The sequence below is a fragment of the Bos indicus genome, chromosome 20 (genome assembly GCF_029378745.1).
Source record: "Bos indicus isolate NIAB-ARS_2022 breed Sahiwal x Tharparkar chromosome 20, NIAB-ARS_B.indTharparkar_mat_pri_1.0, whole genome shotgun sequence".
NCBI lineage: Eukaryota > Metazoa > Chordata > Mammalia > Artiodactyla > Bovidae > Bos > Bos indicus.
The window spans coordinates 66,493,506-66,510,076 of NC_091779.1; the positions used below are offsets into that span (position 1 = coordinate 66,493,506).

A 16,571-nucleotide genomic window follows, 5' to 3' on the forward strand; every position below is an offset into this window, starting at 1 on the left:
TGGTACATGGTTGGGGCCAAGCTGCAGATTGAGGGCTATTGATATTTTTTCTTGGGGTGTGTGCTAAATTGCTTCAGTCATGTCCAATTCCTTGTGACCCTATGGACTGTAGCCCACCAGGCTCCTCTATCCATGGGATTCTCCAGGAAAGAATCCTGGAGTGGGTTCCCATTTCCTCCTCCAGGATCTTCCCAACCCAGGGACTGAACCCTCATCTCTTACATCTCCTGCATTGGCAGGCAGGTTCTTTACCATTAACGCCATCTGCGAAGCCTTTCTTAGGGTAGGGCAACTAAATGATCTCAACCAGAAGGTTCAATGACAGCCAAATAATGAGTTTACAGGATGGGAAAAGAGACATAAATGCCTGTGAAATAAACAGTCTGAGCAGTGCTGGGTAGAACCGTTTCTATTTGCTGACTACAGTGCTGAAAACATTACCAACCTACAGGGGTAGTTATGGCAACACCACCCAGGCCCACACAGTGATTTAGATGTTGTTACAGAATCTACTTCCACGAAGCAGCTTCTTAGACTGATGCACCCTGCAAGCTGAGAGCCCCTGGGGATGGGAGGGGGCTTCATGTCTCTGGTGATCTCAGAGGTTGAATTTCAGATTTCAGTATTGCTAACTTTGCGGGAAATCAATGGAAGTACAACAGAAAGAACACAAACATCCTGGAGGACCAACGAACCGTACACTATTCCCTCTCCTCATGAGAATGCTGGCTCCATTCATCGGAGTCTTAAGAGCTGGAAAAAACCCCGAAGACATCTAGTCACTCTTTTGTCAAATGCAGGACGCCTTAGCCCAGTTTCCAGGCCAATGCTCAGAGCCTTAGCTGACCAAGCAATAAGAGAAGATTGGTGTTTGATGTTGATTATCTTCCAATTATTGTAATATATTGTATACATAGGTGGGTTGAACATTTCAACTACACTTCTTATGAATTTCATTAAAGAAAGACTTTTCCTTGAGTTTGGGATTAGCATACATACCGCTACAACATATAAAACAGATAAAAAACAAGGATCTAACGTATAGCACAGAGAACTACAATCAATATTTTATAATAGCCAATGAGGGACAAGGATGTATATACATGTGTGTGTGTATACATAAATACCTATGTATACTTATTCATATATATATAAATAAATAAATATATATATATATATATACACACACAAATATACATGTATATACACTCTAAAAAAAAAAAGAAAGAAACGACTTTCTCTAAAGGTTATCAGTCAGGCAAAGAACCACTAAGTGAAACTCTCTTTCAGTTGTACTGAGGCAATTTGTGTTCATTCTGTGTGACCTGTGATAACTACTGGAAACCACAGCTTTTGAAAACATTTAAAATTTGATTTCTGACTCAGCTTTTCATCTTGAAACAAAATGGAAGCCCCAAAGTTTTCATATGGACTTCAAATTCTGTAATAAAGAAAGCATCTCAACCAAGATGTGATTGAGAGAAGATAAATGTGTGAAATAATTATATTCTTCAATGTGATTCTCTAACAGCAGCAGCAGAAATTAAGGTAACTTAAAGATACTGCTAACAAAGAGGGTTCTTGGAGAGCAAGGCTGTAAAGCTGAAAAAGCTCTCAAACCTGTGCTTGGATAACACAATCATGGTTTGTATTAGAAATCAACTCTTAACAATATAAAATGACTTGATGATGGAGAGTCAGCAGGTGATGACAAGAGTCCACAAGGGTAGGTGACAGTTCTGAGAGAGCAAAGAGGGGGCTGCACTGTGATTTTTGTGAATATTATAAAACTCTGATCAAATAAAGAAAAAAAATCAAACCAACTGAATGTCAGTATCACTCAGAAATACTAATACTCATGAAAGCAGATTGCTTCCTGTGATGGATATTGATGGGAAACCACTTCTGGATCGTTGGTTGTACTTTTCTTATGTGTTTATTTCAATAAAATTCTACTTTTATAAGAAGAAGCATCTATTGATCACCTCCTGTATGCAAGGCACCTGCGGCCATCATTTCCTTTGAGCATCATAATACACCTGTGATGTGGGGTTATTTTCAGGTGAGGCAACTGAGGCTCAGGTGGGAAGGAGGCTTGGGAAGAGGGGTTGGGGTGCAGCCAGCCCCTGCTTGAGGTCCATGGCTTTATCCCAAGTCCACCCAACAAGACCATGACTGAGCTACATGCTGGGGTCCTGAACCTCATCCCCAGAGGTCCTGGCCATGAGCTGTGTGGTAGGACTTAAGTTCTTTCCCAAGACAGCTCTCAACACCTAGAGCCATGGGCTCCAGGGGCCACGAATCCTCAAGGGAACATAAGCTTAGATGCAAAAGCTGTCTTTATTTTCATTAACTCCTAACTGCAGTTCAGCACTTCATTTAGTTGTGCTTGGAAGTAACAGAGCAGAGCAGATTTAGCATTGCTTTCATTTTGTTACCAAGAGAAATCCCAGACATTTAAAACTCACGCAACAGTTGTGGATAGCTTGAAATGTCATCAGTTTCTTTCTATGTCCAGTTAGGACAGTAAATAGATTTCTTTTTAATATTTATTTTTATTTATTTGGCTGTGGAATCTAGCTCCCTGACCAGGGATGGAACTTGGGCCCCTGCATTGGGAGCATGGAGTCTTAGCCACTGGACCCCACTAACTAGGTCTTGATACTAAATGTGTCAATAAAGTCGTGCTTTTTAACTTCACGTTTTAGTTCATCATTTTAAAAAGGTGATAACTATATTCCTAAGTCGGACTGTTTTCCTGTGAATTTTATTTTGTGCATTTGATGCATTGTTCTGAGGAGGGGTCTCCAGATGTCCACAGATGCTCAGGGTGGCCTTGTGGGATCTGAGGTTGTAGGAAGGGGCTCCTGGGGCCTCTGGTTCCTTCTCTGATCTGCAAGAATAACCAAAAGGCATCCATCTCTCTTGTCTATGAAAAGGCGGATGCCAGGATCTTTTAAATAAAATTACAGAAACAAAAATCACTGTAATTCAATCCAGTAGGGTTCAAAGTCACTTTTTATTAGATTAGTTTTAGTTATGAATTAAAATAATTTCCTTTACGCTTAATGTAATTTTACCGGTTGGTCCTTATAGAAAAACTTTGTCTTTTACGGGCTAAGATTACAGTATTTCCTAATACGCAGTATAAAAGTGATCAAGGGAAAAACAAGCGGTTCTGTGAGGGGAGGGGCCACAAGGGCCGCTACGGGAGCTCCTCTGTGTTAGCGTCAGGCGTTCACCAGGTGAGGGCTTCCTGAGGACCCTAACCTGCATATTTGCGGGGCTCTGCTGGAGAAGGCAATGGCACCCCCTCCAGTACTCTTGCGTGGAAAATCCCATGGACGGAGAAGCCTGGTGGGCTGCAGTCCATGGGGTCACTAAGAGTCAGACACGACTGAGCAACTTCACTTTCACTTTTCACTTGCATGCATTGGAGAAGGAAATGGCAACCCACTCCAGTGTTCTTGCCTGGAGAATCCCAGGGACCGGGGAGCCTGGTGGGCTGCCGTCTCTGGGGTCGCACAGTGTCGGACATGACTGAAGTAACTTAGCAGCAGCAGCCTTCCCCAGGCCAAGCTGGAGGGGCTCCAACCTCAGGGGGAGTGTGTCCCCTCACACGTGACCTACAGAGGACGCTTCCCTGAGACTTAGTCCTCTTGTACAAACTGAGATTAAAGAAATCATGATTCATTTAGTATTCGGATGACTTTTAAAAGTTACATTGTAAAAGCACATGTCACCTTGTTACAATTAATTTAAGCTTGTAACAAATTCAGTTTCAAGTTTCCTTCATGTTATTTCCGCTGGCAGGGGAGCAGAGCAGGGTAGGGTGTGCCTCCAATCGTGGAAGACCGACACAGGTTAATCCTCGCTGCAGTGAAAGCTTACTTTGTACAGTTACACGCAATACCTAGCTGGGGTCTCTTGGGAAGCAAAACCGGCTCCCAGCCTGACAGTCAAAATCACTCTCATTCATATGTATTGGTAAGGAAAAGCAATTGTTGTGTGTGTGCGCGCGCGCGCGCGCGTGTGTGTGGGTGTGTGTGCACAAAACGACCAATTTTGCAAAACAAGAATAGCTGCTTTTTATTATAATACCATATAATAACATTTTGTAATTTCATATTCTGATGTTTGGAAATGTCTGATTTTCACCATCAAAAAATGGCAAGTACCCCCTTAACAATATTTTTCTGGGAAATTTCTCCTTCAATTCTCAAGTGAGCTGAATTCACTTTTAAAATGTAATCTGATCCACTAAAATATAGGATTTCCTTCTCTCATCAAGAACTCTTAATAATAATAATAAAAAATCTTGGAGATACTTGCTAAATGTTGTGATGGAGAATTATTATTTTACAGAAACTATTTTTAAAGTAGTAATTTCTTCAACCTGTGTGGCTTCACCAATGTAACCATTACCTTCAGAAAGCATTTCTTTCTCCAGTTATCTTCAGAATCTTTAAAATGTCTTTCCTTTTTGTGTATAGAAGAAATAATGAAGCAATAATTCTCTTTCTCCTATACTTTGAAAGAATTAAAACTTTCTTCCATTTGACATAATAGATACAAGCTGCTGACTGTTGAATTTGGGCCAATACAGTTGTTTAAGTTTGTGGAAAATTCTGTACCATAAACTACGGAATTTTAGATTAGATTTGATGGCTACATCAAGTCCCACCCCTTGTGTATTAATTCTGAGTTGTAGCAAAATCAAGCATGTTACCCTTACAAAGCTATCCCTGAGGAGCGTGGGGACCCATGAGAATGACCAAGCTGCACGTGCTACCTGGTCAGGGTTGGGGGGGGTGCCACCTGCCAATGTGACAGCCCACAGGAACCAGGTGGCTCTGACAGACTGCCTGGTGACATCTCAGCTCTGCCCTTTTACTAGCCATCTGCCTCGGGCACAGATTCAACCTCAGTGAGCCTCAGTTTCCCCCTCTGTAAGAAGGGGCTAACAACAGCACCTACCCCATAGGCTGTTGGAAAGATTTAATCAAATGACCCACTAAAGCATTTGCACAGCAGCCGGCCCACAGGAAGCACCTGGCAAATTCACAGCCTTACTGTATTTCAAATAGCTATGAGTGGAGGGGATGGGGTGTGTGCTCAGTTGAGCAAATTGGTAATGGACACATTTGTTCAGCACATATGATATGCTGAGTATTGGGTGAGGGGAACGTGAAACAGAGCTGCAGAAAGGTAATGCAGTCTAGCAGGATCAGCATAGAAATCAACATTGTCCAGACCACGCGGAGGTATTAGAGAACAGAGCCCTCACGTTATTGGAGGAGTCATGGAGGAGTCTTCCTCGGGAGCTAAGGCATCTCAGCAGGGTTTTGGAGGATGGAAGGGGCTCAACTGATGAACGGGGGAGCTTTCCAGATCGGGGTGGGCCTGTGAGCTCAGCAAAGGGGGAGACCTACGGTGTGCCCTGAGAGGGTGGGGCTGGTGGGAGAGGGACCTCCCGGGGGGCCCTGGTGGGAAGAGCCACACCCCGGGTGGGTGCTGATTGGGGGTTTGGATGTATTCTATAATGGTCATGACCAAGGGCGTGAGAAGGCCAGGTGAGGGTTTAGAGGAACCAGAGCAACGCCAGCAGGGAGGACGGAAGGGGATGGAGCAGCTGGACGGGGCACCACAGGAAGCCAAGCGGGGATGACACGCCTGTAGGGAGACGGTGGGGCGAGGAGAAGCCAGGTTGGGAGGAGGAGGTAGACCACCCCAGACCCGCCAGGTGGGCAGCGGCACCTTCTGGCCACTTCCTCCCTCTCCCAGGCCCCACCCGGCCCTCCTCTCCTAACCAACGCCACCTGGTCGGTCCCAATTCTGTTTATTCCCCTGACGCTCTCCATCTGGGGTCCTTTGTCCAGTCCATCCTAAAGGAAAGCAGTCCTGAATATTCACTGGAAGGACTGATGCTGAAGCTGAAACTCCAATACTTTGGCCACCTGATGCAAAAAACTGACTCACTGGAAAAGACCCTGATTGAGAAAGATGGAGGGCAGGAGGAGAAGGGGGCAACAGAGGAGGATGAGATGGTTGGATGGCACCATGGATCTGACAGACATGAGTTTGAGCAAGCTCTGGGAGTTGGTGATGGACAGGGAAGCCTGGCATGCTGCAGTCCATGGGGTCACAAAGAGTTGGACACGACTGAGTGACTGAACCGAACTGAGCAGTGAAACAAAACTCAGAAAAGCAGGCTAACCCTCAGTGTTACAATCAGGTACCTGCAATGAGCGTTCCTGCTGGGATAGTTACGCAGAAGCTTGGAAAACCCTGCTGACCCCAGAACCCTGCCTCTCATAAGTCCCCAATGCACACGCAGGCCATGGCCAGGTGTCCAGTCTGTACACACCAGTGAACAGGCCTTTTCTAAATACTAAGCAAGCAGTAACTGCAGGACTGCTGGACATATCATAGACATATGTGAGGGGGTTTCGCATCATCCCTACTAATCATCTCTTTGCTGACAAAGGCCCATGTAGTCAAAGCTACAGTTTTTCCAGTAGTCATGTACAGACATGAGAGTAGGACCTTACAAAAGGTTCAGCACTGAAGATGTGATGCTTTTAAACTGTGGTGCTGGAGAAGACTCTTGAGAGTCGCTTGGACAGCAAAGAGATCAAACCAGTCAATCCTAAAGGAAATCAACCCTGAATATTGATTGGAAGGACTGATGCTGAAGCTGAAACTCCAATACTTTGGCCACCTGAAGTAATGAGCCGACACATTGGAAAACACCCTGATGCTGGGAAAGATTGAGGGCAGGAGGAGAAGAGGGTGGCAGAAGATGAGATGGTTGGATAGCACCTCCTTCTCAATGGACATGAGTTTGAGCAAACTCTGGGAGATAGTAAAGGACAGGGAAGCCTGGCATGCTGCAGTCAACATGGTTGCAAAGAGTTGGACATGATGGAGCAACTGAACAGCAATCACTAGATAGTTCTTCAGAGAAGGCGATGGCACCCCACTCCAGTACTCTTGCCTAGAAAATCCCACGGATGGAGGAGCCTGGTAGGCTGCAGTCCATGGGGTCACAAAGAGTCGGACATGACTGAGCGACTTCACTTTCACTTTTCACTTTTATGCATTGGAGAAGGAAATGGCAGCCCACTCCAGTGTTCTTGCCTGGAGAATCCCAGGGACGGGGGAGTCTGGTGGGCTGCCATCTATGGGGTCTCACAGAGTTGGACACGACTAAAGCGACTTAGCAGCAGCAGCAGCAGCAGCAGATAGTTCTTGGTGACCAGCACTTTCCACAAATTTTATTCACTGTGTGCCCAGTGTGTGCCTGGCACAGAGCGGGCACGCAATGCCTACAGTGCATGAACCAGCTAGTTATCCACAGTTCTGGGTGATCCTGCACCTGAGCCCTTGGAGCTGTGTCTGATCTGAGGTGAGGACTCTTTTGACACTCACGCTCCCTTTTTGCAGCGCTTCCACTCCTTAGTCCAGGGAGGCAGGCCTGGGTCATGTGACGGTCTCTTCTACACAAGCAGGGCTTCCAGAGGGCTGGTCAGGGTGGACACAGGACAGTGAGTTCAAGCAAGGGGGGGGGCAGGTGAAGAGTTCGTTACACCCACCACCGCCTGAAGCTCTGGCTGCTGGTGGGAGGAGGGACCACAGACGGTGGATGTGGAATACAAGAGCAGTTCTGGTCCAGCCCTGGTCATCCATTACAATCAAGTAGATTTTCCAGCAGGACTCTACTAGGGCCTGATCTTATCCATGAGAAATCTCAATCTTCGATGATGGGGACCTGGCATTGGAATAATGTGGGCTTCCCAAGTGGCACAGTGGTAAAGAATCTGCCTGCCAATGCAGGAGGTATGGGTTTGATCCCTGGGTTGGGAAGATGCCCTGGAGGAGCAAATGGAAACCCACTCCAGTATTCTTGCCTGGGGAATTCCCATGGACGGAGGAGCCTGGTGGGCTACAGTCCATGGGATTGTGAAGAGTCAGACACTACTCAGTGGCTGAGCACACATGTGAGCACTGGAATAATTCAAAGGCTTCCCAGAGCATCTAATGGACCCAGGGCTGACCACCTCCAGCAGAGAGGATAGGAGTTACCCCTCCCCTATCCCATCCCATCTCCCCACTCTCTTGCATGCGTGGGTGTGCAAAGTCACCTCAGTCGAGTTTGACTCTTTGCAACTCCATAGACTGTAGCTTGCCAGGCTCCTCCATCCATGGGATTCTCCAGGCAAGAATACCGGAGTGGGTTGCCATGCCGTCCTCCAGGGGATCTTCCCCACCCAGGGATCGAACCTGTGTCTCCTTCAGCTCCTGCATTGGCAGGCAGATTCTTTACCACTGAACCACTGGTGAAGCCCTTCCCACCACCTTATCTACCCGGTAAGAATCTAGGATTCAAAAGAAATGTGGCTCAGAGAACCCACTATTAGAGGCTGTATTTTTTTTTTTAATTTTATCTTTTAAATGGACATGAAAGTCATTTGTCTGGTCCCTTTACTGCCCCCAGAGTGGTACCACTGAGGCCGCTTTCCTTCTAAACCTGCATCACATATGCCTGTTCCTGGGGATGAGAAAGGGCAGGGCTCTGGGTTAAAACAAACTTCAACTTCTTAGTTGGTTTGGCATGTCCCACTGAAGTCCAAAGAAAAGCCCCTAAACTCTCCTGAGCCTGAAAAAGGAAAATAAACCTTTACACCGTTTCGTATAAATCAGACAAGTAAACACAAAGGCATGAACATCCTCCTTCTGTACGTGCTGATCTGAAAAGGCTACAACTCCGGGTAAAGTGAGTCACTACTGCTGTGAACTGCACCGTCAGCCGGGATGAGCAGCCTCGCTGCGGAGCCGGCGTGTGGGAGCTCGCCAAGTTGGCGTGGGACTATTTTAGGATGCAGAGGCCTGGCCGTGTCCTCCTGCCCGCCCTACTTGATAGCGGAACAAGCTATTTTTTCCTCCGAACCATCGAGCACAGGGAGACCTCAGCCGCAGAGTCATCCGGCATGGGTGATGACCTCTGTCACCTACACGAGGGCACAGGACGCAATGGCAGAGTGACTCATAAGACACCCCCCGCCCCCGCCCCGAATCTGCTCTCCTGGCTGAGTCACATGGCATGACCCACGCCCCTGCTGTCATTGTTTACACACCCGCTTCTCCTAGCTTCCCTTTAAAGGGGCCACGGTCTCTGTTCCAAGCTGACCCCACTGAGTGCGGTCCTGTGTGCACACAGGTGGGCTTCATTTATGTTACTCTGCAAACCAGCAACAGCCTCGAGAGAAAAGAGGTTGAACTGGTTAAGAAATTCCTGTTTGGGCTCCTCATGGGGCTGTGCGGTGATCCCACCGAAACTCAGCATGGAGTCCTACCCCCAAGCACCTCAGAAGGTAACTGTCGGTGTGTGGAGGGTCTTTGCAGAGGTAATCATGTCAAACTGAGGTCATTAGAGTGGGCCCTGATCCAGTAACACAAGGGCTTCCCTCATAGCTCAGTTGGTAAAGAATCCACCTGCAATGCTAGGAGACCCCGGTTCAATTTCTGGGTCAGGAAGATCCCCTGGAGAAGGGATAGGCTACCCACTCCAGTATTCTTGGGCTTCCCTTGTGGCTCAGCTGGTAAAGAATCCGCCTGCAATGCAGGAGACCTAGGTTCAACCCTGGGTTGGGAAGATCCCTTGGAGAAGGGAAAGGCTACCCATTCCAGTATTCTGGTCTGGAGAATTCCAGGGACTGTATAGTCCATGGGGTTTCAAAGAGCCGGATGCGACTGGGCAACTTTCCCTTTCACTGACCCAGTAAGACCAGTGTCCTTACAAGAAGGGGAGGTGAGGACACAGAGACAGAAGGAAGGCCACGCGGGGACACAGGGAGCAGACGGCTGTCTACGAGCCGAGCAGGAGGCCTGAGAACATCCTCCTCCCCTCAGAAGAAGCCAAGCCTGCTGTCACCTTGGTCTCAGACTTCTGGCCTCCAGAAGGTGAGAAGTAAATGCCTGTTGTTTGAGCGCCCCAGACTGCGGTACTTTGGGTCAGAGACTTAGCAAACCCACACAGCGCTTTCAGAATGTTGTGTGAACTACAACAGCTCAGACGCCAGTACACTTTAGGAACCCATAGGGCTGTTCTTCGCTACTTTTTGAGATTTCGTTTGCTTGCTTCTAGTCGCTGAGTTGTGTTTGACTCATTTGCGACCCCCTGGACTGTAGCCCGCCAGGCTCCTCTATCCATGGGATTTCCCAGGCAAGAATACTGGAGTGGGCTGCCATGCCCTCCTCCAGGGGATCTTTCCCATCCAGAGACTGAACCCGAGACTCCTGCACTGGCAGACAGGTTCTTTACCACTGAGCCACCTGGGAAGCCATGGAGATTGTGCAGTAACAAGTAAAAAGCTACTTCCAGGCCTAGTACTTTGGAAGAAATCCTGAAGATGGGCTGTGTGTGTGTGTGCGCCAGACTCAGGAACACCCATGACACAGAACCCTTGAAGCGCTAAAGTTGACCTCCGAGATGCACTTTATCATCAACCAAAGCTGATCTGCAGGGCTGCTCCTTCTTCATCATACGTTCACAAGCTTGGACACCTGCCACTTTGCTGCGTTCCAAAATTCCAGAAACGATTGCTGTCAGGAAACTCAACTGTCCCAGAATCGCTTACCTATTTCTAGTTCAAACACCGAGAACTGAAGGTGTTTCAGTCCGACTGTTCTAATTCTTCTGCTGATGGCTGACTGTGTCCCTGTCCCCTGTGGACACAAATGATGACCACATAGGTCACCTCCAACCACCGGCTGGAGATAATCAGGGTCCTAGCTGGCCTGCGTGTGACTCTGCCATCAAGGACAACCACCACCAATGTGGGCTGGTGCTCAGAGCCTCACAGTCATTGCTGGTATCAACACACGAAGCGGCATTCACTTCCCCTGATGGCGTGGAGCTAAGGTTCCCTCACCTGTATAGTGACCACTGGTAAGCTTACCACAGGTAAGCTGATCGCCCTAATGCTCAGCTGCCCAGAGCTTGGCACAGAGCCAACAGTACATGCTAGGGGCCACTGCTGCTAATGCATCGACCTCCTGCTGGGTTGAGTCCCGTGGTTGGCACCAAGGGGGCAGAGGAGGAATAAGAAACTCTCTTTCAAGCGCCATCTGGTTCCCCTGCCCAGGGTGATATCTCACTAATTAAAAAGGAGACACTCAGGAGGGACACTGATCTGAAAATAGAACCCCAACTTAATGTACCCTCAAGCCACTATGACTCCTATACTGCTGAAGCTGAAGCTCCAATACTTTGGCCACTTGATGTGAAGAGCCAACTCGCTTGAAAAGACCCTGATGTTGGGAAAGATTGAGGGCAGGAGGAGAAAGGGATGACAGAGGATGAGACGGCTGGATGGCATCACTGACTCAATGGACATGAGGTTTAGTAAGCTCTGGGAGATGCTGAAGGACAGGGAAGTCTGGTGTGCTGCATTCTATGGGGTCACAAAGAGTCGGACACAACTGAGCAACTGAACAACAGCAAGTCACTTTGGGGAGCCTTCTGCTCAGACAAGTGCAAGTAGAGGGCATCTGTAGAATCATCAGTTATTCCGGGAGTGAGACCCGGTACACACAGGGCATGGCCTGGGCAGGACCGTCCAAGGCATGGCGATTTCTCTTTTAATTTCACAAACGAAGAGTTAGCTAAAATGTCTCTTTGTAGTCAGAAGAAGATTTGGTAATAAACAGGCAAGGTATGTACGTCACCATCTCTACACAGAATATATACAAAGAAATATTTGGTAAGTTAATTTAAAACAGACAAAATTCCTAAAGCAGCACACCAGAGATGTTGATAACATGGGGCCTCCAAGAGTCAGGTAACGTGAAATGGCTGATCCGTCACACCGCAAGATAAACCCAAACATTTAATGCTCAACACAAAATGGTGAAGCAGATCTCTTCTTTATGCGACCATTTGATTAAGAAAACCGATCTCTTCTCAATATGACCCTTAAAAGTATTTTGTCTTCCCTGGTGGCTCAGATGGTAAAGCGTCTGCCTACAATGCAGGAGACCCAGGTTCGATCCCTGGGTCAGGCAGATCCCCTGGAGAAGGAAATGGAAACCCACTCCAGTATTCTTGCTTGGAAAATCCCAAGGATAGAGGAGCCTGGTAGGCTACAGGCCATGGAGTCGCAAAGAGTCGGACACGACAAGCGACTTCACTATGCTATGCTCTGCTAAAAGTATTTTATGATGTGTCTAAAGGCAGAGAAACAAAATCGACTTTAGGCTATCCCCAATTCAGAAAGTTAAGCTTAGCAGTTGCGAAAGAGGAAACGGAGACTTTTCTAACTTTGTCCAGTAAGAAAAATGAATCCTAAAAAAGAAAGAGCCGACAGAGAGGGGAAGGTAACTAGAATGGAACCGTTCTGCCTTTTAAAGTAATTATTGGTTTGGTAGCATTCTTGGTTCTCTTTGAAAACCTCATCAGGTATTTTGATTGCTTTCCCAAAGCCTATTTATTACCTTTGACTATGGAAATAATTCGGTAACCAAGGTACGTGCGATGAACAACCTGTAGGTAGGAAATTCACAAAAGCAGGAAAGGCACCTAACACACAGGGCCCCCAAACTACCCAGACCCTGTCCTGCAGAGAAGCCTGAGACACTGGTGGGCGACCATTCCTCCAGTCCTTACACTGCATGTTGAGGGGTTTGTGTGTACCCTACACGACTCTTTTGGATGCTGAAGTTAGCAGGAAAAGGGCAAAGGAAATGAATTGGTATTTTTAAAAATTTCTGAGTCCTCTTCCTTTCAGATATTTCACATGCTAGACTTTAGAACAGGCTAAGTATAACACAATATGCTAGGTGGGGGAGGTGCTGAGTTCAACTAAGATTTTGAAACTAATAAATAAAAATGTTGATAATTACTTGCAACAATGAGGTCTCTATCTTGCCAACTGTATGAAGATTCTCAATTTGGAGTACGGAGAAAAGAAATATATACCGAAGGACTTGCCCAATTTAATAGAAGTGCCGAGGCACCAACAGAACGATCACTCACAGCACTGATGTGAACGTGGCAAATATTTATTAACAACTTACTAAGATAGATCTCTTATTAGGGAAAAAAGTCCTTACTTGTCATTTGAAATCTTTATTTTCCTGCATCTTTAAAATGCATGCTGAGGTCCATGTGACCTCTGGGATCGCTTCCAAACCTAAATGCTATGATTCTATGATTATAAGGCAGAATGATATTCCTCTGCCCCATGTCCTCAAAGTCATCCCCATGAAGGATAAAAGATGGTAGGAGTGTGTTCTAGAGAGTTCTGATTAGCAGAGCTTTCTGATACCAACAACAGATGGCATTGCTGTGAAAAAGTCTTCCCCATCATTTGTACGAATCCTGATAATATAAACGGGACCCCCTCTGACCCCCGTGGCTTGTATTCCATCGCAGGCTCCCATCACATCAGAGCCAGCACGAAATCACAAGCTTCAGGGTGAATTTCTGATGTAAAAGCGTTAAACCTCGCCTTTCTAAAGCTGCCACATTCATGCTGTTTCAAACTGGAGAAACAAGCGGAAGCTAAACCCCAGGAAAGCTGGACTAGCAGCATAGTTACTTGGTGAAAACAGACCTCAGTCAAGAATTAAGTGCCAAGGCAATTGGCGTGGAATCCCAGGGGCTCCACCTCTAGTGAAATTGGCAGAACAAGCATTATTTGATTAGTGTGAAAGATCCTGAAGAGGCAGGTGACAGGGGACTGATGGCTTCTAAGATGCTGGCTGTAGAAAGAGCACATCGAGGTCATTTGGGGTCTCCTAAACAAAACAGTGATTCTCCATAAACCTAAAACACACCCACATAAAACTATGCTTTTTTTTTTTTTTTTTTTAAGTAACGCTCAATAGACCCACTCCAGTGTTCTTGCCTGGAGAATCCCAGGGATGGGGGAGCCTGGTGGGCTGCCATCTCGGGGGTTGCACAGAGTCGGACACGACTGAAGCGACTTAGCAGCAGCAGCAGCAGCAGCAGTAGCAGCAATGCTCAATAGAGATTTAGGAAAACATCAACCAACCTGAACATGATCAAGAGCATATAGCTTGGGAAGAGAAAAACCATCACACCTCTGCCTGCAGCTGCTGCTGCTGCTGCTGCTTCTAAGTAGTTTCAGTCGTGTCCGACTCTGTGCGATCCCATAGACGGCAGCCCACCACGCTCCCCCGTCCCTGGGATTAGGGGAAGGGATTTCAGAAGGTTCATTCATTCTCCCTTCTCAGGTTTTCTGGGGGTTCTTTACAGTAAAGCTGCCATCTGGGGCAGGAGTTGAGAAGACTCGGACATCAAGCTTGCCCCTGATTTCAGTCGTCAAAAATCTTTAACCCTGATGGTGGATTTAAGCCCTGGGGGCATGAGGAAACTGAAGGAAGTTCATAGGTCTGAGAGAGAGCTAGATCTCCCAGGAGCCAATGGTCCTGGTGAGAGGCAGGTCCCAGGCGTTTCCTGGGGGAGTCTGGCCTGTCACTTACAGAACGACTCACACCACACCTCTGCCTCTCCAGTGAAATTTGTCAAGAGCAGAATTTTCACCTTGCACTAGATGCCCATCAGGACGAAGCAGGGCCAGCGAGCAGATTCGGCAGCAGGCAGCTGGCCCTCTGCAGAGACAACCCCCCCACCACCCCCAACTCGCACGCAGGGCATCCCTGAGCTATTCGGGGGTGGGGGAAACCTGTGTGTGTGGCGGGTGAGGGGGCGATAAACTGGGCTGGACATTTAGATGATGAGATCCATATAAAGTTTCACCTTCGGGGAGATTATGGCTACAGGAGATGGGGAGGCCACGGAGGAGACCTGGGCGGGGGCGGGGGCGGGATGGGACGGGAGGGGAGGAGAGAGGGGGATTAGGGGGCAGAGAGGGAGGGAGGAGGCGGAGATGGTGGAGGGGCAAGGGGGAAAAAGGCAGGAGCGGATGGAGGCAGCAGGTTTGAGGCGAGGACCGGAGGTGGACAGGCAGATCCGGAGGGACGATCAGCGAGAAGGACGGAGGAGGAGAGACAGGGGGGTGTGCGGGAGGGAGAACCCGAATTCTGGAGAGGCGGAGACCCGGAGCGACGGGATGGGAAAGCGGGCAAGGGAGAAAACGCTCAGGCAAGTCGAGCGGAGGCGCCCGGGGGACGTCTCCCCGTAGGAGGCAGGTTTCAAGGGCGCCCCGCGCGCCCCGCGAGCCTCCCGCCCGCCCGCTTACCTGGCCCTTGACCAGGCTGGCGGCGAACTGGCGCATGACGGCCTCCACCGTGTAGGCGCTGGACCAGCCGCGCGGCGTGAGCAGCTCCATGCAGATGGCGCCGCCGTCCAGCACGTAGCCGTTCTCCAGGCGCGGGCTGAGCACCCGCATGAAGGGCGGCGAGAAGGGGAAGTTGTCGGGGAAGGTGAGGTTGAGCAGAATGAACTCGGTGTTGGTCTCCTTCATGTCCTGCCACAGCACCGAGTCCTTGTCCACCTGGTGCAGCTTCACGTTCCAGTCGAACAGGCTCTCGTCCACCAGCTCCACGGAGATGAAGCGGTCGCTGAGGCGCGCGATGTCCCGCAGCTCCTTCATGAGGCGCCGGCTGCGCACCTGCGCGCAGTGCTGCTGGCGCGCCGCGGGCACCAGGCTGCCGCCCGCCGCCGCCGCCGCCGCCGCCGCCGCCGGGCCCGGCCCCGCCCTGGCGCCCGCCGCCCGCTCTCGGGGGCCCCCGGCGCCCGGCGCCCCCGCCGCCCCCGCCGGCGGCGGCGGCGCCTTGTCGCGCGGGGCCAGCTCCGCCGCGCGCTTGCCTTTGCCCTTGCCGGGCCCGGGGCTGGCGTCGCCCGCGCCCCCGGCCGGGTGCGGCTGCTGCGGGGGCTTGTGGCCGCCGCTCTTGGCGCCGCCCTTGCCGCGCAGCGCCGCGCTCTGCGGGCCGCCGCCGCCGCCGCCGGCGCGGTGGTTGTTGTGGTGGTGCTTGGGGTCCTCGGTGTCCCGGTTGTGCAGGCGGATGAGCCCGATTTTGCGGAGCAGCGTGGCCATCTTAGGCTCGGCGCGGGCGGGGGTCTCCCCTCGGCTCCTGCGCCCGGAGCCCGAGGGGCGCGCGGGGCGGCGACCGGCGACCACTCAGCGGGGCGCGGCGCGGGCCACCCCCGGCGCCGGCGGCCGTGGCGCAGGCGAGTGGGCAGCACGCGCTCTCGCCGGCCGCTGGGTCGCCGCTGTCATATGACGGGGCCGGCTCGGGCTCGGGCTCGGGCTCCGGCCGCCGGGGAAGCGGAGACGTGGAGGGCGCGCGGCGCGGTGGTCCGTCCCCCCCGGCCGGTCCCCGGAGCCCGGCGTCCGCGGTCCTTTGTGCGCGGCCGCAGCCGGGGCTGGCTTCGAGTCCGAGCGCCGCGCCGGGGCGCGCAGAGCCGGCCGCCGCGCCCCGGAGGCAGCGAGGGGGGCCGCGGGCTCGGGCCGTGCCGTGCCGCGCGGGCAGCTACCGCGGGGCCCCGGCCGCTGCCGCTCGCGTCTCCGCCGCCGCCGCCGCTGCCGCTGCGGCTGCTGACATTGCAGAGGCGGCTGCTCCGTCTGAGCCGCGCGCGGCGC

At 50.4% G+C, this 16,571-nt stretch overlaps 1 protein-coding gene and 1 non-coding gene across 2 annotated transcripts in view; one reads left to right on the plus strand and one right to left on the minus strand.

Moving 5' to 3' along the window:
• Window positions 1–16,177, minus strand: part of UBE2QL1 (ubiquitin conjugating enzyme E2 QL1) — a 57,321-nt gene extending 41,144 nt beyond the window's left edge. Inside the window, exon 1 of the mRNA XM_070774876.1 lies at window positions 15,228–16,177. Coding sequence (XP_070630977.1) covers window positions 15,228–16,025 — 798 coding nt within the window. The 5' untranslated portion in view covers window positions 16,026–16,177. The remainder of the gene's footprint in view (window positions 1–15,227) is intronic.
• TRNAC-ACA (transfer RNA cysteine (anticodon ACA)) lies at window positions 11,995–12,067 on the plus strand. Its single transcript has one exon. It is a non-coding gene; the product is annotated as a tRNA-Cys (tRNA).
• Window positions 16,178–16,571: the final 394 nt, after the last annotated feature.